Here is a 27,236-nt window from a genome sequence, read left to right as displayed (position 1 = left end):
GAGGTGTTGTTGGGGCCATATGCTCCAGTGGGAGTCTACAGGGATTATTATTATTATAGGGTATGTTCAATTTTCAGTTAAATATATATAGTTTAAAGGTCAATTGCTCATATTCATGTACATATAAAACTATAATAAATAACTTAAATAAAATTAATAATAATTACGATTCACTTAATCTGATTCACATCATACTATATAGGTATACCACCTAGATCAGGGCTATGTTTGTCGTATCCGAAAACTAAAAACTAGAGTGAGCAATAACAAACAGATGGTCTTAGCTTTGGGCAAAACCTAACCTTTCTTCTAGACAAAGAAACATGTAAAATAAAAATGGAGGAAGTATAACAAGTGTAATTACATAAGCATGGTGGATGAGGTTAGCCAATGAATGGTTAGTGTCATGGAAAACATTTGTTTTTAAATAACACATCAAAGTGTTTTATATAAAATTATGATATACATCATTTTCAAATTCTATTTGAATTAAAGTAATTTTTAAGCACCGTAAATCTTTATTACTAATACACAGACTAAAATGTTCACCAAATGGTTTAGTTCATTTATGAAGAATGTCTGTTAAATGTTCCGTTTCACATACCCATTAGGATTAGGTTAAGTCTGGCTCTTAATAGAAGGATAAACTATTTTTCATGAACATTACCATTTTCAATTAGTATATAATGATATTATTATGCTTTGATTAAAATAATGATAAACTAAGACACCAGAAAGTTATTTAAGTAAAATATATTTATTCATGTGCATAAAAGTTTTTTCTACAAATTTATTCCAATAATTAGGTTGAAACAAGTAAAAGAACGATTTGTCTTTGGCACAAAAATACACTACACTAAAATTCATATAAACATCCATTAACTCTACTCGAGCACCAGATACATTATAGATTCACAAACTGTACGAATAATGACATCAAATTGTGAGCAATGCTGTTGTACAGCATTATCTTATTTTCTTCAAAAGTTTTAAACTACTAACACGTACTTTATCTGCCTAATGTTGCATTTAATGATCAGAATCTTCTATTCACTTTTTACGGCACACTAAACTGTGCTGTAACTTCAAATTATAGTCTTACACTGACCAGATGTGACACAATAAATAGGTAGTAAAAATTCCCTAGCTATTCAGATTTCAACACTGTATGTATTAGTTAAATGATGCCACAGAGCTTATGTCACCTCTCTCTCTCTCTTTTGATTTAACAATTATCAGCAATATAACTATTAACAATATTTGATATTTGGTGTTATTAAGCAGAAAGATGTTCAAAACTTTACTTATTAAATGTTGCAAGAGGTAAAGTGACCACAATATAGCTGGGGCTCTGCTAAACTTTCTATATATTACAAATTAATAAGCCTACGCATTTTACTCTTTAATGCTTTTAGTTGAATATCAATTTACAAAAACAGTATTATAAAGCAGAAACTAAACATTAAGTAAAATAATAGAATTCTCTAAGTTTAGAATAGCTAATTCAATATCCTAGTGGCTCACTGTGTCATTCTTAAAAAGAAAGCAAGTAAAACTTGTCTCTGTAATTTAATACGAACAACTCTCAAATGAAAGATTAAATGAAATGGAAGTGGAAAGTTGAATTTATAAGTGCCCTTTAGTTCCTGAAGTATTAATCTCAGCATGGAGAAACATGTTACAGTACAGTTTTAAGTATTAATCACCATTCAACAGATTCAAAACATTAAAAGTATACTTCAAAATACATTTAATGAATTAGAAATAAATCAAACACTTTCTTCACTCATAAATAATTTGATATGTTCACAGAGTTGATTCCAAAAATTCCACCTACCAAGCAAGTCATACCAAATTCTTTATTTATATATTATTTCATTCTTTCAGTGTGTTGGAAAACGCATGTAATTAATAAAACTATACTCACATGATTAAACTAATGTATGTGCAATAAAATTACTGATTAACATTTTGATAATGAATGCGCATTATCATAGTCACATATTTTAATACTTTGGGAAACTATATAATTTTAACTAAATAGTTAGGTTTATAGAACGCATGTTCATTCCAGAGTAAATTGTACATAACACTGATGGGTTTGGTCAGGTATTTTACACAACTACAACAATTTTGCATGTGTTTTGTTCATGATCGTAACAAGATAGTTTTTATCTTTGGAAAAAAAACTTTCTTTTTTATACTTGAAGTAAGTTAAGAGGAGATAGTCTCCAAGAAACTGATGTATGCATCCGCAGTTGCTTCTGGAGCTTCCAGTTGTGGATAGTGCCCTATGTTTTCTGGTAATACTGTCATACTAGGTTTAGGAATGACAGCTCTGAAAGAATAAAATATGTTTTATGATATTAGATCTATGTTAAGAAATATTTAAATTGTATTTACGTGTATCATACAAAATAACTATTTGTATACCTACTATAATGTATATTTTACTTAAATTGTAAATAAGGTAAAACTTTCTTAATTACAAACTTCTTCCTTCCTAGATGCCCTTAATTTTTTCCAAGGATAGAAACACAGATGAAACCTATATCTTTAAAATAGCACAAACCATATGGAAATTTGTAGTATCTCTCATACTAATCTAAAGGAACCTATTGAAATTTTACTAAATTATTAGAATTTTCCACATAAAATGTAAATACACAATAGATAAAACCAATCGGAAGTGATTTTTACATGTACATACATCTATTAACATTAATGTTGTGTATCAAGTTTGTTTAATAAAAAGTATACATTTCTCGTGTGTGCTTGTTTAAACAAAGAAAATAAGAAAGCACTGATTTTAACTGAAAATAAATTTGTAGGAACAATAATGAATCAGATTTGAACTTCTCATTTGCTGTATATTGCTGAAAACACTTTCAATTAGACCTTGTGTGTAACAATTATATTGAAACATCTATAACGTAAACAATGTGAATAGGGAAAAAAATGGACTTACCAGTGGGTGTGAATATTACAAGAAAAGTAAACCAGATATCTTATGTATCGAAGATAAATTAGACAAGAAACACAAGTTGTCAAAAAATGTTTTGATGCATTGTGATCAAATACTAAAATAAAAAAGTAAAAACAATAGAAAAAAATGATCTTAATTTTTCAACAGATCTACTCTTTTTCTTCTAGATAAAAACACAAAGAGATGTATTTAGAAAATATCATGCTGTCATTCACATGTTTGCTCTTTTAAAAGCCATCAAACAGGACTTCAAAATATAATGAATTGAAAGAATACAAACATTCACTTATCATTTTTTTTTATGTTTTTCAGCTCCATCAAAATAAGTAACAAAAAACAAAACTTGGTAACTGTTAGAAATAAGATCAAGAAAATAAGAAGTTAATGAGCTTGACAGTTTTCAATATTCATTTACAATATACTATTGAAATATCTTCTATTACAGCTGGGTGATTAACTTGATATAATTGATTACCTATGAACATCAATTAGTGACACATAAAATAATCAATTAACCAAAACTGCAATTGAAGTGATTAATGTCATGAAAATAATCAAATAATTTAAATTAGTGTTTCTGATTATTATTGTTCCCACTATTCAAGTAATCAAAATACTGCCATTACGATTTCTTATTGTTTTTGATTAATTCAAGGTTGTTTAGTTTAATTACAAGTTTAGTATAGTTACAAAAAATAATCAACTAATCTAAACTAGTGTTTCTGATTATTCCAACTATCCAAACTGTTTAGTTGAATTTAATCAATTGATGAGTCTAAAAGGCATCATACAGTTGATCAGAGTTCTTTATTAAGTCATAGCAACACAAACAGATTATGTAGACTTAACTCTGGACTACAAAAGATACTATTATACAGCATTTAGCATGAAGCTATTAAACTATAGAAACTGTTGTTTATCTATTAGTTTTTGGCAAACGGAAGTATTTATATGGTCATTTTGAACAGCAAAGAAGATATCCAAATAACTGACTTGAACTGTCGAGCCAACAACAGCAATAATAATAAATACATAAACTACATAATAACAATGGACCTTTTGGTCCATAAAGGATGTCTTGGCACCCAACTTCCTTTACAGAAAACTAATTACTACACTCAGGTTTGATACCTCAATTATTCATGAACTTTTAAACTCCTGAAACAAAATTTACCATTGTAGATGCCAATTAGTTCAACAGTTTACCACCACCCTATTACACAAATAAAACTTGTTCAACTGAAGATGTAATTAACCTTCCCAATTCTTACATTTATGACCTCTAGTCCAACTGCCTTTAGAATTCAGCATGAAAAGCTCAAATTTTAAAACTTCAAACAAAACCCCTCTTACCCTTCTCTTTTCAAGAAAGAACAAATTAACAGATCTTAACTAATCATCATAATATGACAACCCCTTCTTCCTGGAATAATCCTCGTAACCATCTCTAACAACTCAATATCTTTCAATTAACGTTGTGACAACTTAAATGCACAATTTTACTTATATTAAAACAAAGGAAAGAAATTATTTAATTGCTCTAATCTTTAAATAACTAGGATCCATGTGTTCAGATGGCAAAAATACTGTCAATCAACTATACCACAACAAAGGTATAAGGCTTATGGATTCCATTCTGGTGACAAACAAATATGCATGATGTGCCATTAATTTGTAAGTAAATAGAAAAGAAATTAAATGTTATTCCTTTTTTCTAAAGCCACACAGATATAATGCCATCTATCCAACAAATGTTAGATAGGACCTCTACATCAGTTTCTACTTTAGTATGTGAATAATTTAACCTTTTGCAAAGAGTAAACAAAATGCTTAGTCTCTCTCCCAAAGAAATTAAGTGAGTAAGTTAATGGTTTAAGGTAAACAAACCTAATTTTTATTTAAGTATTTATACCCCAAACTACAAGACAACCAGGACATCCATCATTATGAATTTCTAAAGGGAAATAAATGGTAGGTAAATGTGGTTCATCAGGTATAGAGATTTTGTTAGATTAAAGTCAAGCTCATTTTCAGTTTTAGTAAACATATACAGCATTAGAGAGGAGTTGATAATAAGTATCATTTTGGACTTTCTCAGATACTGCCATTACGATTTCTTATTGTTTTTGATTAATTCAAGGTTGTTTAGTTTATTTACAAGTTTAGTATAGTTACAAAAAATAATCATAAGTCATAGCAACACAAACAGATTACGTAGACTTAACTCTGGACTACAAAATATACTATTAATCAGCATTTAGTGTGAAGCTATTAAACTATAGAAACTGTTGTTTATCTATTAGTTTTTGCCAAACGGAAGTATTTATATGCTCATTTTGAACAGCAAAGAAGATATCCAAATAACTGACTTGAACTGTCAAGCCAACAACAGCAATAATAATAAATACATAAACTACATAATAACAATGGACCTTTTGGTCCATAAAGGATGTCTTGGCACCCAACTTCCTTTACAGAAAACTAATTACTAGGAGTAGTTGATAATAAGTATCATTTTGGACTTTCTCAAGTTCTCTTTAATACACCAATATAACAGCTTGTTTGATTATAATACAGTTACTTTATAATTCTTTTAATGTTTCCTTCTTTAAAAGTAAAACTATAAGAGATACCTTCTGGCTCAAAAGATGAAAAGTACAGGAAGCTTTAAATTTAATGTTCTGTTGAAAGACTGGACCCTATATGTTTAAAAGTTTACTTTGAAGTTTAAAGAGTTGGGCTCATCTTTAAATGGCAGGTGAGAAATGTTGATAAATGAAAACCTGAAAATATGATAAAAAGATTTCTTTATGTAAAAAAAAACAATAAGTAGAAGAGTAAATGGATATAAGGTTGATTATACAGGTGTCAAGTTTCAACATTTTCACATGACAATTATTATAAGACGTAACAATTAACAGGTTAAAACTATTTGGGGTTTGATAAAAAGCATTTCTTTTCAGTTCTAATATAAACATAGATTAGGTAATTTTTTATGAAATAAAACAAAAAACAACAGAAACATTTTCTGCTTAACTATATGAAAATAATCCTTTATTACAGTTTAATGAGCTTTTATGAATAGGCTGTAATTTCTTATACAAAAATTATAATATACTTAAAATCCATTTCCTACATTATAGATTTGTTGAACATCTAAGTGTGTCAAAATGAATAAAATGAGGAAGTGTAACTTACAGCCTGCAGCTACAAAGCTTATAAAAGTTAAAGCTACGAGCAAGATAACTAGAAACAAAATGAATACAAATTCAAAATAAGTGCTATGGAAAGATCTTTTCTAAAACTCTTGGAGCTAAAAAATAACTCATAACAAACACACAGAAAGACAGAAATATTACAAAATGAGAGGAACAATACAAAATTACTAATGTATGAGAAGATAAACTGGTGAAATACAAAAGATAAAAACTAATCCTTTGGTTAAGTAGTCAAGAAACCATAAAACTAAAATAAACAGTTTAAAGAATTTACCAGTGGGTGGAATTATACAATCAAATTAAAAATTAGTTTTTAATGTTTTTTTATATGAGTTGACATCAACAGTCCTGTTTAACAAACATTATGAAAATTGGATATTTCATGACTATATATCCATTATAATAAAACTTTCTACTTGTATAAACAAATTACCTGTAATATTCTATAAATTCAGGAGGATTTACAGGATCTGCTGGTCCATATATCACATGTACTGAAAAGGTAAGATGTTTTATCAAGATATATCACAGAGATATTAACTACATATAAATATTTATTTTTACCTCATCTTAAACCAACCTCACAGAGAGAGAGAGAGAAAAAAAAAAGATGGCATAAAAGTTTGATGACTTCACTCAGTATACAAAAAACAGGGCTTGTAAAAAAGTAACAACCTACTTTTATTATTGTTTCATTATCCAATCCCACAACCAGATAAGCAAAATGCAAAACCAGGTAAATCATACAATGAAAACAAGTATGATTTTCATAAGTTCTATACTGTCTTCCTTAGTCTTAATACACAGTAAGCTTATTTTGAATGTTTTCACAAAACTATCTATGAATAATTATACCTAATTTTGAACTGACATACTAAGGTGAAGGAAACTAGTCAATAGCATCCACTTAGATTACTCGTCTGGCCAAATAGTAATATTTGACTGTCACTCTCACAGTGTATTCAAACTGTAGAGTGATTTCTACAGCAACAGTTCATGAACTACAAAAACTTAGATTCACAGTCCATACCACTAGGCCACAGATAACACTTGTAAAAGTTACATTATAATGTATTGCATGTACTTGTAGAACATCACTGGATATCACACAAAAGCACTGTGATATCAGAATCATACATTTTTTTCTTAAAAATTTGTATCGTGTTTGCTGTTTAATCTGTGTAAAACTTTCTTCATTAAACATTTAATACGTACACCAAAAACTGCTTGAAGCTTTTGGAAGCAATGTGGTGGATTGTCAATGTATACAAATATTATGAAATATACAACTTTCAATTGGAAAGCTTCACCATGTTTAAAATTTGTATTTCAAAATAAACAAGGTAACTTTTATGCATTATTTAAAAAGCAGTTATGTAATTAACTGAGTTCTATGTTTCTGTATGAAATCAATGAACTGATGACACATATTATGCGTTTATGATCATTTATCTTCATATTGCATTGGTTTTAGGCATTGGAGATGATCTCAAGTAGTCAGAGTACTGGTTTCAGAACAGTAGTTCATGTGTTCAAGGAAGTACTCTTAATTCTACCAATACAGGCTAGGTGGCATCCACCCAGTTTGTAACCACAAATGTATCCACGAGAGTAATTATACTATAATTTTTTATAATATAAGCGTATCTTTACAAAATTTTGCAGATTGTTAGTAAACATTACAAGACTTTCATACCTAAAATATCAGGTTTTTAGATTACGTATTAAGTTTTATTTTATTAAAGACTAGCTCATGAATTTTTTCTTTGAGAATGTTCACTATACAATGTGAAAAGTAATTTTGATTTTATGATTAAAAATACTTTTCTTTATCTGAAAATTGTCAAGTTTCATTTGCATAATCTCTATATCCTACCGAGTAATCATCAAACATTTTATTGAATAAAACTTTATATTTAATCTGTTATTTATCAATGCTAGCTCTATATGGTGTTGGTCAATTTGACTGACCTCGTAACCATCATAAAAATTAGGAAATAAATCTAAATAACCTCTCTATTTTTGTTGTTTTGTTTTAGAATAACTGGAAATTGTATTGGGAAGCCACAGATGTATACTCTAAATAGCTTAACTCTCATAACAATATACATCTATTTATATTCATTAAATTTTGTTTTATTGGCATTTAAAAATTACACGGCACACTTGTAGTTCACGTTACTGTATTGAATAGTGTAACGCACAAGCTGCTGGCACGTATACCACATGAAGATTTTGATTATTTTTCTTTCATTATCTTAACTAATAATTTTTCTATTTTTTACATTTTAGTTACTTTTATAATAATAAATGGTGAAAACAAATGAAAAGTAAAGAACCTCTTAATTAAATATCAAACATTTTTATTTTGAATAAAGCTTTATATTTTATTTGTTATTTTCTTTACTGTAATATTATATTTGATTCTACAGGTTATAGTTAACTAATCAAAGTATAATTAAAATAAAGATTGCAAATGCAAAATAAAATGTATAGTATTGTTAGCATTGATCACAAAATTTAAAAGTACTTATGGTCAGAGTTTACGCTTCTCACCTTTTTACACTTATTTTCTGTAGTTATTTTATTGCTTCCAGATAGTAAATCTCCTGAGAGTTTCTTCTAATCTTTTTGTTTAGTTTGTTTGTAATTAAGCACAAAGCTACACAATGGGCTATCTGTGCTGTGCCCACCACAGGTATCAAAACCGGTTTCTAGCATTGTAAGTCTGCAAACATACCGCTGTGCCACTGGGGGCTCTAATCTTTTTACATCTATTTCCTCTGTTTATTCTACTGTTAGTAGCTGAAGTACAAACCTTCCAATGATAAAGCAATGAATCACCATTCCTGTTTATGTGTTATCATACTTTGACAATGTCAATATCAAATAATCAATATCAATTCCCAGAACTTTCCCTGCTTTGAAAACACAGTGGGGAACGATTTAACATCTTGTTGAATGTAATGGTTAGAATGAGAAATGCTTATGTTATGGCTTTGTAGAAAGTCTGGGCTAATCCAATAAAATAGTTAGGTATTTTAATGTTGGTCGATAAGCAGACGTTTCCAAGAGTTTATTAGAATCTCAGCTCTGAAAACACAGTTGGGTAGGATTTATCAGCTTGTTTGCACAGTACAGTAGTTGCAACAGGAATTGTCTAAAGTACTATATAGAATTGAGAGAAAATATTTATGATATGGCCCTGTATAAAGTTGTATCCAATCCAACAAACTTGGGTGGTCGGGACTTAGTGGTAATATAGGTGAGAAAGTGCTTATAAACATCCTATTTTACCGTACTTACACAGTAACCAATAAATGGGTAGTTTCCAATATTTTGTAAGGTACAGTGAGGTTTTGGTTACCATACATTACATATGTATGTATGTATATAACAATGATCTCCACTACTTACAATGTTTTGAAGTTCTTTTTTTACACTCGTGAGTCATACTTGCTAACCCTTGAAAGCCTTGTCCAAATTTACATGTTGATGTAGCAAAAAATAATTTTTGTAGACTTTATATATATATAAATTTCTGAATATAAACAAATTATAAATGACTATACTGATACCACAAAAATCTACTGTAATTTACCAGGCTTCCTAACTATGTTGTATCTGGGTTTAAAAAATTCCAATTTCTGTTCAGAAAATAGCATTGATCATAATACTTCAAACTCTCCAACAATATAAGAGCTTTTATCTCATAAATAACTTAGAAAGACTAAAAGAATTATGTAGAACTTTTGACTTGTTATAAACTTATAGGTATAAAAAGCAGGCGTAGATAAACAAGTCTTCTCAAATGATGAAATGGTGTACTTGATAAATATTATGATATCTCAGCATATGGAAAATGTAGAAGTTTCTTATTTTATACTGTAGTTTGGCAATATAGGAAATTTGAGTTTATAATTCAGATGAAACTATAGATGTTGTATTGTGGATGTCATAAAATGCAATCTGACAAAACCCAAAAAATGACATACCATGTGACACAGAAAAAGTGATATTTAGCAATCTACTTTTTATATTTACTTTCAAATTAAGAAATTAACTAATCTATAATACTAAAATTTGAATTATAATCTATAATTTGATGGCAAACTTATTGAGATACACTCATAAAACAGTAGTTCAATAAAATTTTGAATATAAGTCTGCATATGTAATGACATGCCCTCTGACCCCTACCTGTCTTGATAGGGTTAACATCCTTATGTGTTATAACAGTACCCAACTAGTGGTCATCCAACCCCTGAGAATCATCTAAGCTAAGAAGATGCTGAATCAAACCACGTGTATACATGTTTGGTTTAGCAATTGGCCTGGTATGGTGTGTGAGAGACTGTGCTTCTGGGCTTGGAAGTACTGTCCAAAATGTTGATGGTATAAAAACATAAGGTTGTATTTTGTGATGTAGGCTTGAGAAAAAGCCTTGAGTGGAAGATAACTATGTAACAGTCATGATGGAGATTTGTCTGCTTGAGACCAAGTACTAGTAGCTCAGTAGGTAACAGCATCAGCCTTAGAACATTTCAGTGAGCTGAGGACCATATGATTCAAGCCATGGTAAAGGCAGATTTCTCTAACCTACTGATACTAGTATAGTAAGTTTGTTGTGTGTGTAACAAATTCATTACATAACATACATAAAAGTAGAATTTTCTGATTTAAATATGCTTTTCAAAATCTTTTCCTGAAAATTCATAATTATATTATTACTATTGAGAGTTATTTTATTCATTAATCTTAAAAACAAATATTGAACTTAAGTTTTTTTCAGGCCTTTACATTGTTGATTCAATGAAAGAATAGTTTAATATTTTTTTAATGTATAACTACAATACTCTCATTAATATAACTGTTGTACATTTACGTACTTCAATAGAGAGCAAATTTTTTATGTAAATTCATAAAATGTGTTACTGGTAATTATTTAGTTACCTGGCAATACAGTCTTCTGAAGACCACCTACCCAGCGTTCTTCATTTGTCTTTCTCTCTTCAAGATAAGACAGAAGTCTATGTGGGAAAATCATTATCTTTGAATACATCAACAAAATATAAGTAGTAAACGTGTATACATATCCATAAGAAAAGATTGAATGTATTTATTTGACAGATAAACAATTTAACTGCTAAAAACTACTTATTTGTTAAAAAAACAATCTGTTTTACAAAACATTGCAACTCACTAGATTTAACAGTATACTGTGTGCTCTACTGAAATCTTCATCAAAGTGATTAAGTTTTCAGCTCTTGTTTCTTTTAACATATGGCCATAAAAAATCATAAAAATAAATTGGTACATTTATAATGCCAATGCTTGATACACATCACAATATCTCATAATAAAATGTTATGTTTACGATAGTTATTGTGATATATTATAGTAAAATTATGCAGTAGGTATCCGTAGTAATCAATATCCATCAGAATATATCATAACAAAATATTGCAAATAATGATCTCAGTAGTAATATCACCAGAATATCTCAAAATAAAATGTTGCACTTAGGATGATAATTCATTATTTATCACCATATTTCATAAAATATTACACTCATAACCCTAGTTCTCAATATCAATTATAATATAATAAAATGTTACACTTACGATCCTAGTACTCGATATCCATCATTATGTCTTATAATTCCCCAAAAATCTCGGAACTCTGCAGTAGTTGGCCAAGTCTCAGGTCCAAACACCTCCCCAAGCCTGAAGTATAACAACACAATTCAGACATCATAACAAAACCACAATCTACTTAAACATCAGTTCATTTACAACACATTAATTTCTGTACACCTTGCTTTGAGCTAATCCTTCCCAAGGTTTGTCCCCCTCTTTAAATTAATCAGTTTTGTATTTCAAGAAACACATGAGGCTAGCTACAAGAACCAATGTTAAACACAGACTAATACAACAAACTATGGTGATTATTGAATATATTTAAAACAGTGAAAATAATTTCTTGACAAGAAAAAAAAAACTTTTATCAGCTGGAACAAAAACTAACATTTGTTTACAAAAAAACAATAGATTTATATAGACATACCAGTTGATATTTCAAAATAAGTAGTTAATTTAAAGTACTTGGTTTAGATCTATAAAATATGTACTTAACCAATTATATGGTAACAATCTAGTACAACTAAATAATCTGAAGTAAAAAGTAAAGGATAACTTCTCCCAGTTTTAATTCTATTTTTGGTCTATGTATAAGAAATACTAAAAAAACAGCAAACTCCAAATTATGTCCAACTTTTATGAATAGATAAAATTAATTCAAAATTACAAACTTTAGATTGGTAATAAAAAATCAACTAACTCAGATTGATCAGACAACTATAGTTTTCATTCTCTAAGTAATACATAATCTTACTGTTAATCGCCTTTGGAAAGACTGTACTACACAGCCAGAAACATGAAAATTTACATACATTCACTCCTTTACTAGACTGTAAATGCACCACATTTTGTTGATATAAAAGATAAGCATATTCAATATTTAAAGAAAACATCAACAATTATTTTCATTTTGTTCACTACAATCACTGGAAAAAGTCTAATTAAAGGAATAGCATAATATTGAATTGCTAATTAAATTTTGACAGTTCATTATCAGAATTAAAGCATCTTGAGTCATATAATATTCTGATTGTAAACTGTGCCAAGTTTTCATACATTAAAGCAAAGTTAAACCTAAACTTATTTTGCTGTTACTGCAACGTACACTAATTATGGACCATATTAATAAAAGTAAGGTATTTTTATATTCCACGTTACTCTAATGATGCAACATAATATTCATATTCCTTAAATAACTTCATTGTCATGGTGGCTAAAGTTCTCCACCAAATGGATTGGTGGTCTAGACTGATTATTCAGTAATTAGCCAAACTGTTAAATAGCACACTTCTTTCAACAGCTGTTTCTACTGCCATCTATATTTTTATTGGTGGAGAGGAAATGTCAATATGGAAGTGTGTAAAACTTTTTTTTTTCTTACAATTTTGAGAACCTCAAGTGTGAAACAAAGACCCAGATATACAGATAGAAAAATACTTTAGTATTTCAATACTTTTTTTATATTTTGATAATTGAAGTCAGAATTTGACAAGTTCTTGCTGTTGATAATTAGCTGTTTACAACCAAATATTTGTTCAATCTTATTAATCAATTTTATGGCTAATTAAACAATTTACTGACACATCCCTAGCCCAAAATTAAAATTATTATGTATCCAGAATTGTGGAATAGCTACTCTTAAACCATAGAAAATGTTTCAAAACATACCTTTTTATAAATCAAATCAAAATTTTTAATCAAGCTAAAACAGAGTTAAAGAAATTTAATCTTAGTAACTGATTTTATACCTGGAGTTAAGATTTCAAAGTTTATTCGTTAATCACAAAGCTACATAATGGACTATCTGTGTTGAGCCCACCATGACTATCAAAATCTAATTTTTAGTGTTATAAGCCTTCACACTTACTGCTGAGCCTCTTTGGAGCCCTAGATTATTAGTAAGAAGTAAGAAAAATATCAAGAATTAATATTGTAATATGCTCACTACAATGCACACTAATTACACACCATGTATTAAAATATAAATTATTTTTTTAATCCATCATTGGCCTAAAGAGTCAATGTATTATTAATATTCTTTAAAAATTTAATTGTTATTAAGTTCTTCATCAATGTATGCTTAACAAATAAAATGTTCAATTTTCATCTGAATTTTGCCTACAATCTTTATGAAAATTAAATTATGCTGTGATGAAAGTATACTTACTGTTTTAAACGAAAACTTGGATAAAAATATTTTCATGCCAATTTTGGGGCATTTGTTCTCATGCTAATGAATAGGTATAAAAACACATGCAGTTAAAATTACAGTGAAAAACTACAGATTTTAAAATTTGTAAAGAAGTTTTAACATCAACTTACGCATTTCTAAAGACATAATAATTGATGAACTTTGAGAGAATTGTACCAACAAGGGGCAGGACAAGTATCTGAAAAACATGTATTACAGACCTTTATACAAAAATATTCCCAAACACACCTACAAAAAATTAGGATATTTTTAAAGTATGATAATTATAAAGTAAAAGTATAAACGTTACCACTCAAACACCAAAAGATGGTGAAATACTGAAAAATCAAGACCTAAAAACTGTTGTAAAAAACAACTTAACTGCAGATGTGAGAAAAAAAAACATTCACAGATAACTTTCTTTTGTAACTAAATGCATTCAAAATGTTTTAATGATCATTTGAATACTTTCGATACTTGATTCTCTAATAGAAAATACATATCTAAACTATCACTAAAAGTAAAAAATTCTTATTAATGATGGTATATTTGTGCACCAGAAGAGTATTTCATAAAATACATATAAACTTAGGTATGTGAAGTTTTGGATCTGTACCCTTTGCATCAGTCTGGGATGGTGTTTTGCAGGGAAAATTCCTGAAAAAAAAAAGACTTGTTTGAGAAGTTTTTAAAAGGTATTTTCAAAGATTCAGTTCAATGGTGAATTGATTCATTACAATAATGTTGCTGGTGTGTAAAACTTTTTCATTTACTGTCCACACATTTTATAACCTTCAAATACAAGTAAAAATCAAACATACAATTTTGTCAGGCATTGTGAACAACGCTTCTAGCAATCCTTCACACACACTTCTGACAGAGTTATAAATTATACAAACACCTTTTGAGATGTAAGACTAGAATTTATAAAAATTAAACTAAAAAATGATTATATGGAGGTCAGTTTCAGATGCTATGCCACATGTGGTTCTGCTTTTATATATATATATATATATATATACACACACACACACACACATACATACACATATATTAAATATTAGGATGAATTTTAATCAATGCTTCATACGACATAAACAAAATAAAAACAATAATGTTAATTTTAACTCTTTAACTCTTTAACTTTTAAGTACAAAAGAACAAAAGGTAAGCAAGCTTCGAATATTAAAGTCATATTTTCAACTTTGCCATTTATCACACACCAAATACAAGTTACTTACCAAGATTTATCATTAGCTCAAACCAGGTTACTATATTTTAAACAGGGTTTTTCAACTGAAGTTTCCTACCTCCATTTAAAAGACACAGAGACATAACATTCACATAATTCTTCTTTTCTTCAGCAGCATCTCTTAAAAAAAAAGGGGGAGAGGTAACAAATATGAATGCCATTTGGAACAATATGTAAAAGGTTATCCATAATACAGTAAAAATAAAAACACAATCAAATCAAACAACATGTCTTGCTTTTTTAAACTAATAGAATTAGAACCTATTAAAAAAAAGATTTGCTAGGCAATGTTCAAATATTTCATTCAATGTATTTAGTGCATTAATTGCTGCATCTAAATTCTTCAAATGCTCAATCACTAAGTAAGATAAACACAGCATCAAATATATCAACTTACAAATGTCTTGCAATGAGTTCTTGGGCTACAGTATCACCATAATCATGTGCTAAGATATGAACTTTATTAGTCTGTAGAGTTTGCAGAAGTTCCTCCACAATGGAAGCTTGTTCAAAAATAGAATATTTGTGAAATCGCTGTAAGTGAAAACATTTACTGAAAAACTGAATTGTGTCAGTACACATCATAGAACAGAAACAAAATGTACAAAATAACATCTCAATGCATGTACTGAATTACTGTGATGAATGAACAAAAAAAAGTATGAAAATAATAAAGAACAGGCAACTTCAGTTTTTATGACATATTATGAGAAGAGAGGGTAAAGAAAATCTTACAATAACAGCAAAATGGAAGGGAAAACGAGCAGAGGAAGGCAAAGGCTCAAATATGTGGACACCACTAACTGGAAAGAAAATAGAAATGCCAACACAGATTTTTTACAGGTTACCAGAGATTGAAGTGCATGGAGGACCATGATCGCCAATGTCTGTAACAGACAAGGCATACAATATAACTTCCCTTTTAATAAGCTGTATAACTATCTGACTTTCTGGGTGTACTAATTACATACAAGTACAAATAAAAAGACAGGTACATTTTCTGCTCACAATTGAATTCTTTGTATAATAATCACTCATTGAATTAATAATCATAGACTTAGAATAACTAAACATGCTATATAATAAAAATAGCTTAGTATTAATAATATTTATCTTACAGTTGTGGTAATTCACAAACTTAAAAAAAATCCGAAAAATACAAAATAAAAATTAATTGAAAAAATGTTTTTTGCTACTTTTATTTTACTTGAGATGAGCTTACCTTTATGAAAACTTACTGCTAAAAAATCTTTAAATTCTTTATTAAAAATCAGCTTTTAAAGCATTTGGGGAACAGAAACTAAAGTTTTCACATCAGGGGAAAAACAAAAAAAATATATATATTTCTAAAATTTATGTAGTGTTCAAAATCCAATACATTAAATTTTATACTGGTGATGTTGATGTCTTTTGACAAAAATTTTTTTAAAGCATTTTGTCCTTTTGAAGTTACATAAATAAACAGCTAATATTTAAAGATTTTCTAATAATTACTGAAAAGTAGGAAGTCTTATGTTACAAAGAATTTCTAGAAAAACCTTTATAAGTTACATTTTTAAAGCAATATTATATTTTAGACAATTTGATAAGAAAAATAAGATATAAATCTTTAGTGACCATATATATAAAAAAAGCTCATCTAAACTTACAAGTTTAGATATATTATAAGGATAAATAACAGACTCTTTTATGTACTGTCTGTACCAAATAGTTTCACAGTACTCAGTTAAAATACTATCAAAATAGATATAGTAACACATTAAGTTTTAAACAAAACTTATATTTATGCAACAAGCATCAGTAAAATGTTATTTTCCACACTGCAATTTATTTGTAAATAAATATAAAAGCTACAGACAAAACAGTAGAAAACTTTAATGACCCAAAATTTGTTTATACTTTACCGGTTTATCACTGAATCCTAATCCAAGAAAGTCCAAAGCTACAACTCGACCAAACTTCCTTTTTAAGGCAGGCCATAACTACAGATGAATGTAATTTCAAAGCATTTCATCAAATTCTTACTATATTCATTAATATGTTCTATTCGTGATACACAACTACACTATTTGTGTTTTCAACTACTGCCTAGAAATTAACAAACCTTCCAGGATAAACAGTACTAATAATAAAACAAGAGCCTTACAATATTAGCAATAGGTAATATATCAATATTTATGATAATCATTATTATCAAATAGAAAAGTATCATTTATTGCTCTAAAATGATTTATCTTTACATACAGTACAAAAATGTTTCAAATAATTTTCATGATTCTACTTTTAAACTAAATTACATTGAATCTTTATGTAACATAAACCAGCATTTCTTGTGATCTTTCATTTTAAGAAATGTTTGAGTTGAAACAACAATGATATTTATTCACTAGCATATCCACCGCAAATCTTGTTACATTCACAAAATGTTCTGACATAAATATTAAAAGGTTTACTCTTTACAGGGCTCAAACTTAATGCTACCAAACTAGCAAACTGTTAGTTAGTGTTGCTGTTTTGCTATCAAAACTTAGATGGTACTAGAAAAACTTGTTGGTACACACTTCAGAACGAAGATTTACAGATTCTTACTGTCAAGTGCTAATACCAATGTGGTAAGTGTGCATTTCAGTCATTTATATTACAAGACTTTGAATACGGGAGGTTACTATAATTGTGATTAAAAAGATCGTTTTTCACTTCTCGTTTAAGCTGCATAGCATATGCAGACTAAGTATCACAAAGTAGGAATAAACTATAAATTCAATTGGTTTGATTGGTTGCTAAAGTAATTGGTATGTGGGTCAGCTGACTACACTCACACCATCCAACTTCAGCAATGTGGTTAAAGATACTGTGTACAAGTAGATACTCTTTAGAGGTAACAGTAAAACTGAAATCACCAAAACTGCTTTTTTTTTTCCACATTTTTATTAACCCTCAGGGTACGGGTATGTCAAAGTGATATTTGACAATTGTACAGAGTTACATTCAAAACGTATTAAATTACTCTATTATCAATGAACATAATCACATTGGCATCAAAATATAGTTAATAAATTAGTTTTGATTTCTTAATTTCAAAAGATTATATTTAAATAAATTCTCAATCTTCATTGTATCACATAAGAACTGTTCACTCCAAACTGCCACCATTTTGAGGTCTGAGATTTAATCAAAATTACAAACTTATGGTATAAATATTGTTAAGACATAATCTTAAAGCCTCCAATCACCTTGACTTATAGAGATGTAATCCAGATCGCCTCAACCAAGTCAGGAAAATACTTTAATGTATCTATAGCTTGGTTAGAAATCCAATTAAATTATAATAGTTACAGAACATTGTATTCTTTGTACGTATGTGTTATTATTTTGTGCAACGTCAACAGATAAGCAAGCATTTCTTACTTTAGAAATAATATGAACAACAATAATAAATTATCATCTGTGTCATCACAGATAACACTTCCAGAGATGGCTATTGTTAGTGTTAGCACTTAGAATATCATGCTGTATATTATCCAGAAGCACAATTACTTACAATAAAACTGCAAAATAAATCATATACTTTCTAAATGTACAGATCTTCCATATTTGTTTTTATGAAAAATTTAGAACTGGCAATCTTACATATGGAAAAGCACAGTTGATCAGGTTATTAAAACTTCATCTTTTCCACTAAATCTAATTATTGTGATAAATATGATAATCACAATAATTATATGATGATAATATCTCAGGAACAATCTTCAGTATTGCTCATCACCCCTTAGAGTACAATAATTTAAAGCACTCGCTCTTAACTAGCCCATAAGGGGTTTCCAGTAAGAAGAGCATACAATAGCATTTACTAATCCTTGTTGTTATATATCAGTAATACATTAAAGGTATCACATTATCAACCATTTCAAAAACTGTCACAAGTATCACTTGTGTTAAAACAAATATATTACATTAAACCAGAAACATGGTGACACTGCAAAATGGATATTAATACATATTTTTTCTAGTTTTTTCTTAATAACACTTACATGAACAGGATTAACTTCTACATATACAAATGAGCACTATTCTACACATAAACATACCTTGTACCAGTCAAAACTTGATGTTGGAAATCCATGAAGACAGAGAACAGTGCCAGTCCCATTACCTAGCTCATCTGAAATTAAGTTTATGCTGATGGTGAGAAATTCCTAACAGATTTATTCTTATTTCAGCAATAGTTAATAAAAGAAGCACAATAAACTCAGATTATTTGAACAAATTTAATTTTTTACTAAAAACTACAAACTCTCTTTAAAAATATAAGTATGATTTCAATACAATACAACATTTGGCTTGAATTCTAAAAAGGTATCACTAACTTTTATTACACTCTCAAGAACACTTTCAAACTCATTTTTGGTAATGCTCAACAATATACTTCATCACTTAGCAACAAAACTATCACCTAATTGTTCTCAGGCCAACTATGATGTTTATGTTAAATGCTCAATATTCGTGTTGATTTGTTACAAAGGTTTATTTTTTTATTATAAGCCTTTTATAGTTAGTGATTTTTTTTTTTATATAACTTCAGTGATATAACAGCAAAATAGTCTAATTCAAACGTTTTATGACATATTGAGTTGTAGCCAAAATGGCAAAAGCAAAATAAAATTTATCAAATAGTTTTTCAGCTAAGCTTTTCTTTACATTTATGTACTAGGCCTAATAATTAAATTAGACTACAAATAGGCCTACTATTACTAATGTTATAGTCAGTGTTTTAAATGGTGAATAATTGTTAATTAATAAATATTTGGCATTTTAACACATATATTACCTACTTGGCCTAAAAAAAATGTGTTGATTACAGAATTACTTCGAGATGATGAAATAAGTGAAGAGTAGGTGCTTTTGGATGTACAGACAATTTCATTTTAGTTAAATTCTATAGCTTCGTTAATCATTCAACAATAATTTTTGATGGGCTTTTATACTAGTAAATATATAATTAGCTTCACACGCACAGTAAACAAATCAAAAACTGAAAAGTGTGAAATTTTTGCAAATAAATATTGACATCGAATATTTATAGCATAATTAATGAAGTGAAATTTAAAAACATCAGTATAAATCCAAAAAGATTTGTTTTTAAGCTCTATATTTCAGTTTTTAAGTTTTATTCATTGTAATCAAAAATATTTCTTTCATAAAGGCTTGAAAGCAAAATTTTTTTCCACAGTTATGTTATATAGCCTACCCTAGTTTTCCAAATATAATACCCTAAAAGTTTATCTAGAAATTAGAGTGCATATAATATATGGTAACAAATCTAAATGTTTTTTTTACAGCCAGTCCAAACCACCTTTTCCAACACATTGTAAATGATAAAGCACACTTACTAGAAGTTTTGCATTTTGAAAGTATGTCTTATTAATTCTCTCTGTTTTTAAAGTATAAATGTGAATTGTCTCCAGTTTTCTTTCATTTTCATATCTTTAAACATGATTTTTGAAATAAAATGATCAAGAAGCTAAGTCTTGTGATTTTTAAGAATTATTTACATGGACATTTAGAAATGTTTGGAAATACAAAACTAGTTGTTGCTACATTACATTTGATATTCAAAACAACATATTGTTTTCAGTGAATCCTTCAAATTCTGGGTTCAAATCACTGTCCTTGAGTAGCTGTCATAACTCCCTACCATTTCATTGTCACCATGAATACCATCTTTATCTTCCTTTACTGCAGCAGTGTTGTCATCCCAGAGGACGTTGTCTTCTGAATCACCCAAGGCATTTGTGAGACAACACTTCTAAAAGCCACACTGAGCAATAGGTCTGGTTTCTTCTGTTTACCTGATGGTGTAAGTGCATGTGCTCCATAGTAGAACCACTCATCATACTTTTGGTGCATTTGCTGTTGTAGCTGACATCCATCACTTACAAATAGCCCGTCATGTCCCTAGGAATGATGACAAGATCTGTGCAGAATATCCTTGATGCATATCATTCTGTGACACCTGTGAGTGTCAAGGACCAGATATGATGTTCCTGCAAGGGACCTCTACACTACACAACCAGTCTTTGGTCAAACCTTCCTCCATCCAGCTTTTTCATGTCTACAGACAATCATACCTTGTGACAATGTGACATTCTTTGGGAGTTTTTCATTTGAATATCTGATGCCATCTTTGTCCCATCTCCATATGCTTTGAGCAGGATGGTGAAGTGATTCTCCTCATTGCCAGTTAACCTTAAAGTGACTGATTTTTATCCTTTGATAGCCATAGTTTGACTGAACAGAATTTCAAAGATGAAAAGTGTCTGATTCATGTTGGCAACATGAGAAATGCTACAGCAGTGTTTCTTTCACACCCTCATGAGGTAATGCTGGTACCCACATAGTTTGTCTTCAAAATCATCAGGCATGCATTGCATGATTGAAGTGCATCAACTTATGAATATGTTATGTCTTTGCATAAAGAGCTAGTACCACTTTGGAGGTGCTTTAAAGGTGCTAATGGGATTCAAACCTTTCATGATATGAAGAGCTTTCAAATGAATTACTCGACATTGGTGAATATATTTTAAAAGATGTTGCTCAAGCTGTGGGTGCTATGCCTTCCTTCCACACCCAGGATCTTAGTTTGCTTACCTTGGGACTTGGGTCACATATTTGCCTCATTGACCTCAGATTCCTTTTCCACCACCCTGTAACCATAGTTTTCAGCAACTTCTATCACCTTAAGTTTGAAGGTTGCCATTGTAACAGTTTAAACATGTAACTCAAGACACCAGTACCAAGAATCCAACTTTATATACTACTGTTACTCACTATAATACAGATATTATTCAGGCAAAGCAAAAGTTTTATAACCTTCACCCTTATTCACTTTGAGAGTCATAAACTAGGAAATAATACCTACGTTACATGCACACCTGTCACATCCTCTCTTTCACAAATTGCCAATAGTTCTCTTACATTTTATACTATATTATTTATTATAACCAATAGAAAGACAAAGTTTTAATCTCTCAAATAGCATATTATTTTATGCTGATTTCTGTACAGAGTATTCTTTATTTTATCATTCACTTTGAAATTCTTTCTCACAGGAATCACATCGATGAGCTTAGCTGAATCTTTAAAGGCTTTTATCACATAGTTAGAAAGCATGAAAAATTATAACAGTTATACGACCTCATAAAGAGTTAGGGTAGTGAGAACAACATATAAAATATACAGTTTTTCTGAAGAAAAAATGTTTGATGTTTATCTAGGAGGTTTTAGATATTATGCAAATACAATTTGAAAATGTTCAGATGAAGAAAAGTATTTTTAATCTTTATATGAAAATTACTTTGTAATTGGAGCATTTAAGACATTTATTCCATATATTCTGAGACAAAATTTTTATTAAAATACTTAATTAAAAATTCTGATTTTTTTGTCTATCAAAGACTTGTAATGTTTACTAAAAGGAAAAAAAATTTTGTGAAGATCCACAAAACATGTTAAAAGTTATAGTATGGAAACTCTGAAAGTCAATTTAGGGTCACTTGATCAGTCGAATTGACTGAACCCATAGTGAGAGTTAAGAGGATTTCTGTCCTGAGTTGTTACTTGTATCCTTAAATCGACCTTATGAAATCAAAACAGTACTTGACTGTAAACAGCCAATGAAGCTTTATTGTGATAGGCTTTGATTTCATGGTAAATTTTTAAATAGGTCTTATAAAATCAAAATTGCCATCTTTACGTACGCACAGGGAGGAAATGTTTCAGAACAAATTACACACACCCCATTGTTGTAAAGCTGTTACAGAGAACCATGACTAATGAACACCAATTGTAAATAGATTTTTGAGAATGTTTACTTGTCGGCCATGATTGCAGAGACAGCAAGCACTACAGCGAATGTGCAATTGGAGATTATACAGATGCTAACATTCTTGTCATCAAAGGGTTACTTTGACTGCAGTATTGCAAAAGTTTAGTAGTGTATTATTTATGGTGATAAGGCAAATCTGACTCTCTGTTCGCGAAGATTAGAGTACATATTAAATTTGGGAGCATATTATATTTCGAACATTATGGTATATACATTTTATTTTTTTAAATGCTTTCTAATGTATTATTCAGAAAGCATTACATTCTTTAAAAGCTGTATTTTTTCAAATAATATAATAAACAAATTTAAAAGAGAGCTATAGGAAATTCTGCACTTGTTAGATTAATCCAAAGGATTATACTCTCATTCAATGCTCTATGACTAGACTTAAATACAGAATCCAGGTGCACTCTACCAAAGTTTTATTATAACTTAACTGAAATCTTGAGCTATATACTTGAGCCTAAAGCCTGACATTTTGTCAAACAATAATTTATAATGGATATATTAGAACCTACAACCCCAAAATCTCTCAACCAATGATCTATCTTAGGTTGATTTGAGCCTAATAAATGTTTAACCACTGTCAAAAAATGGCTAAACTTTAAACCTTGCTTGCTTTTGAGCCCAAAATTTCTGAGGCAGTATTCTACAATCATTAGACTTGAACCCAGAATCCAAGACCTTCAAGCTCTCAACCAATGCTCTATCAGGATTAAATTCAAATTCAAAATGGAAAACTTTCTCACCCAATATTCTACCATGGCTAGTTTTGAATCCAAGTTCCCTCATTCAATATTCTATAATCATTAGCCAAGAATCCAGAATCCAAGACCATCAATCAATGTTTTTCAATAACTAGGTCTGAATCTTAGTCTTTCTACCAAGGTTCTACAGTTGGCTAAGTATGATCTCAGGACTCAAGACTTAATTAATGCTCAATAATAGCTAGATTTGAGCCCAAGACTTGCTCATCTAATGCTCTAAAACATGGTTGGATTTGAGTCCATGAATAAAAACTCCTCACTAAATAAATACTGAGTGTGAGCAGACTTAAACCTAGGACTCACGAGTCTCCCAACTAATTCTGTTCCTTGGCTAGACTGAACACTAACAGTTACAAAAAATATCAAGCATTCTACATACCACCATCATTCTTATGTCATAAATTAAATCACCTCTACTGTATGTTACAATTATGTTTCGACACTGTTTACAATTATCATTGAAAGGCATATGACTTGGATAGTACATCTATCAAAATGTAATGCATGTGAGCTCAATATGTACAGAAATCTCATGCAAAGAAAATGGGCAAAAACTTGCTTGATTCTGATTTTTAGTACACATACAGACTGCAAAAGAGGGGTCTATCAATCCTTTTGACTTGGGAAATTTAAACAGTGCTGCATTGCTCATTGTAAAGATAATAGAATTTAAGTGTATATTTATAGACATATTGTTTTAAATAATAATTATTATTATTTCTTTATAAAGATCACTAGTTAGGCCTCACCTGGAATACTGTGTACAGTTTTGGTCCCCATATTTAATAAAGGATATTGATATTTTAGAAAGGACTCGGAATAGAACTATTAGGATAATTCCTGGGATGGAAGGGATATCTTACATGGATAGATTAAGATATATTAACTTATTTTTTCTTGAAAAATAAAAGGGTAAGATGTGATCTTACCAAAGTTAATAAGATTATTTGGGGGGATTGATTGGATAAAAGACTGATTATTTTGTAATATATTCTGTATATAATAAGACAAGATAATACAAGTTTTAAAATTTGTAAAACACAGGCTAGGTTTTAGCTAAGTCATTTTTATTCTTCTAACAGGTGAAACTCTTACAAAATAAGTTGCCATCAGCAATAACGGAGACCAGCACTTTTACAAGAGTTTATAAGGGTAACTGATGATTTTCTAAAAAATAAAGAGTTTGCTTAAATTTCTACTTTTTTTTAAATGTGTGTGTGTGTGAAAGGACAGTCTTGAAAGACCAAATAGTCCCTTGTTAGATTTATTATGTAATAGTCAAAACTTCAATTTAATCTTCTTAGTGGTAACATTAATGTACCTTTATAGAATATATTCTTCTCTTTGTACTGCATGAATTTTCCTGGGCTTTGCCATTGGTAAACTATGGGTGATTGCGGTGGAGCTGGATAATTTAGGAAAACTGCAGCTCCAACTGCTAAAACACCAATCAAAACATTCAAGATTGTTGACATTACTTCAAGGTTTTCCTAAATAAAACAACAAATAGAAAGATTAGGTGAAAGTAGCTATATTAAAAATGAAAACATAAGAAAACCTTTATAAAACCTCTTTCATATTAAAATCACTTTGCTGTATACTTTATGGTTATAAAGCTAATTTTAATTTTGTTTTATGATAATTTAAATTCTTAACGTTTGTTGTGTCCATCAGCATGCATTAGCATACAATGTTCATCTGGAGCTACAGACTCCATACAATTTACAAAACTATTGCAGAATGAGCCAACTTTGTTCAGCCCATGCTACACATACATATCTTATATTTGATGAAATATATACCTTAGCATAGTATAGAGGACAAAATACTAGGTATGGTAATATACTTAAAGTACGTTTTTGTATTACTAAACTTTAGTTTCCAATTTCATGATCAACACGAATAGTACTACTGAGTCCTAGTACTACATTTTACTAGCCAGGCTCAAATTTAAAACTTAAACGTGGGTCTTGGGCTTGCCTACGCTTATTCGTATTGCTATTATATAATATTAATTTAAATATCGTAAAAGATATCCTTCCGTATGAATGATTAACACAAACAAATTCAGTTGAAGTACCTAATGACGGCTGAAAGTTTAATATTTCTACTTAAGTTAGTGAATAAAGTATGGAGCCCGAAAAATGAAACTTTCGTATAACTCTCTTACTCTTAATCTCATACTTATAGTTATATAACGTATAACAAAAATCAAAATATAACTACCACTAGTAACAGTTACAATTTACACATTTTAGATTTACTTTACTAATATCAAGTTTACAAAACTAGTCTAAAGCCAAGCTCTATTGAAACAAAAGTTAAAGTTCATAAAAACAAAATTTAACGAGAAAACACACTGCAATAATAGTTAACTTATTTAATATTTGTGACTATAATTAATTCTCTAAGTTAAAGATACGTTAGATTTCAAATATTTCATTTTATTATACAACCTCACCTTTACCTCTCTTACAAATCCTTGTATAAAAATAAAATGTATATTTTCAGGTTATTTCGACAGAGGGAGGTTTTATATAAATATCGAAGTTTAGGAAGCAAAAGTATTTAACTTAAAGAAAAAAAAAGAGACAAAAATAAAAATAGGTATCAATCATAATCATAATTTGCCATATTTTAACTGAAACATTATCCTATTGGGGCATAATCTGTTTAAAATAATTTTGAGAAAGGCCAAACAACTTCCGAAGTACTATAACAAAAATTCATGCAAATATAAAAACAACCCACATTTGTCTTTTGTGCATTTTGAGCAAACATTCCTTGTCAGTTTTTTGTTTGTAATTAAGCACAAAGCTACACAATGGGCTATCTAAGCTCTGCCCACCACGGGTATCGAAAACCGGATTTTAGCGTTGTAAGTCCGCAGACATGCCACTGTGCCACTAGGCAAAGTTGAAAATGTGTTTTATATCATATTTTTCTTGATGAACAGCGATGATACAAAAGACGTTATGCCTTAATTGAGCATTCCTCAGTGAGTAGTTATCTTACAATAAAACAAGAGTAAACTTTTAGTAATATTATTCATAATTTAAGCTTTTAAAAATAGGAGCAAAGTGTTAGAGGTCTCTTCAGCTTTGTGGCCCAATTCAATCTTTTCAGATTCCGAAATAAGGCGGTTCTGAATAAAATATATCAATAAATAAAGATTAACAAAAAATGTATAACTTTTACGTATTTTTCAGTTTTGAAAAAGAAACTGTTTGCTATTTTTAAAAGAGTAACTGGTTAATAAGTAGGGATGGCTAGTGGAGACAGCCCTCGTGTAGCTTTG

At 29.4% G+C, this 27,236-nt stretch overlaps 1 protein-coding gene across 2 annotated transcripts; it reads right to left on the bottom strand.

The window, feature by feature from the left end:
* Positions 1–737: 737 nt before the first annotated feature.
* On the bottom strand, positions 738–26,430 carry LOC106465325 (mesoderm-specific transcript protein-like). 2 transcript variants are annotated; one of them, XM_013925540.2, is made up of 12 exons: positions 26,400–26,430; positions 25,260–25,428; positions 19,375–19,448; positions 17,191–17,268; positions 15,684–15,820; positions 15,345–15,406; positions 14,651–14,691; positions 14,166–14,233; positions 11,829–11,930; positions 11,158–11,234; positions 6,638–6,698; positions 738–2,338 (listed from the first exon to the last, which is right to left on the bottom strand). In XM_013925540.2, the coding sequence occupies exons 2-12, from the start codon at positions 25,411–25,413 to the stop codon at positions 2,215–2,217; spliced, it is 978 nt and encodes a 325-aa protein (XP_013780994.1). In that variant the 5' UTR covers positions 25,414–25,428; positions 26,400–26,430; the 3' UTR covers positions 738–2,214. The 2 variants fall into 2 exon arrangements, with proteins under 2 accessions (XP_013780994.1, XP_022249302.1); XM_022393594.1 differs by having other exon boundaries at positions 26,406–26,425.
* Positions 26,431–27,236: the final 806 nt, after the last annotated feature.

The sequence above is a fragment of the Limulus polyphemus genome, unplaced genomic scaffold, assembly GCF_000517525.1.
Source record: "Limulus polyphemus unplaced genomic scaffold, Limulus_polyphemus-2.1.2 Scaffold67, whole genome shotgun sequence".
NCBI classification, from domain to species: Eukaryota; Metazoa; Arthropoda; class Merostomata; order Xiphosura; family Limulidae; genus Limulus; species Limulus polyphemus.
The sequence above is the reverse complement of the archived record's forward strand: the minus strand, read 5'-3'. Positions and strand labels throughout refer to the sequence as shown.

What these genes read in the sequence shown, in the direction of transcription:
- LOC106465325 (XM_013925540.2), bottom strand. Translation starts at nt 25,413, where the DNA reads ATGTCAACAATCTTGAATGTTTTGATTGGTGTTTTAGCAGTTGGAGCT. An exon ending in TCTGTGTCTTTTAAATGGAG is followed by an intron (nt 14,692 to 15,344) that starts GTAGGAAACTTC and finishes TTTTTTTTTCAG; the next exon opens with GAATTTTCCCTGCAAAACAC. An exon ending in TCAGAAGACTGTATTGCCAG is followed by an intron (nt 6,699 to 11,157) that starts GTAACTAAATAA and finishes TTACCTTTTCAG; the next exon opens with TACATGTGATATATGGACCA.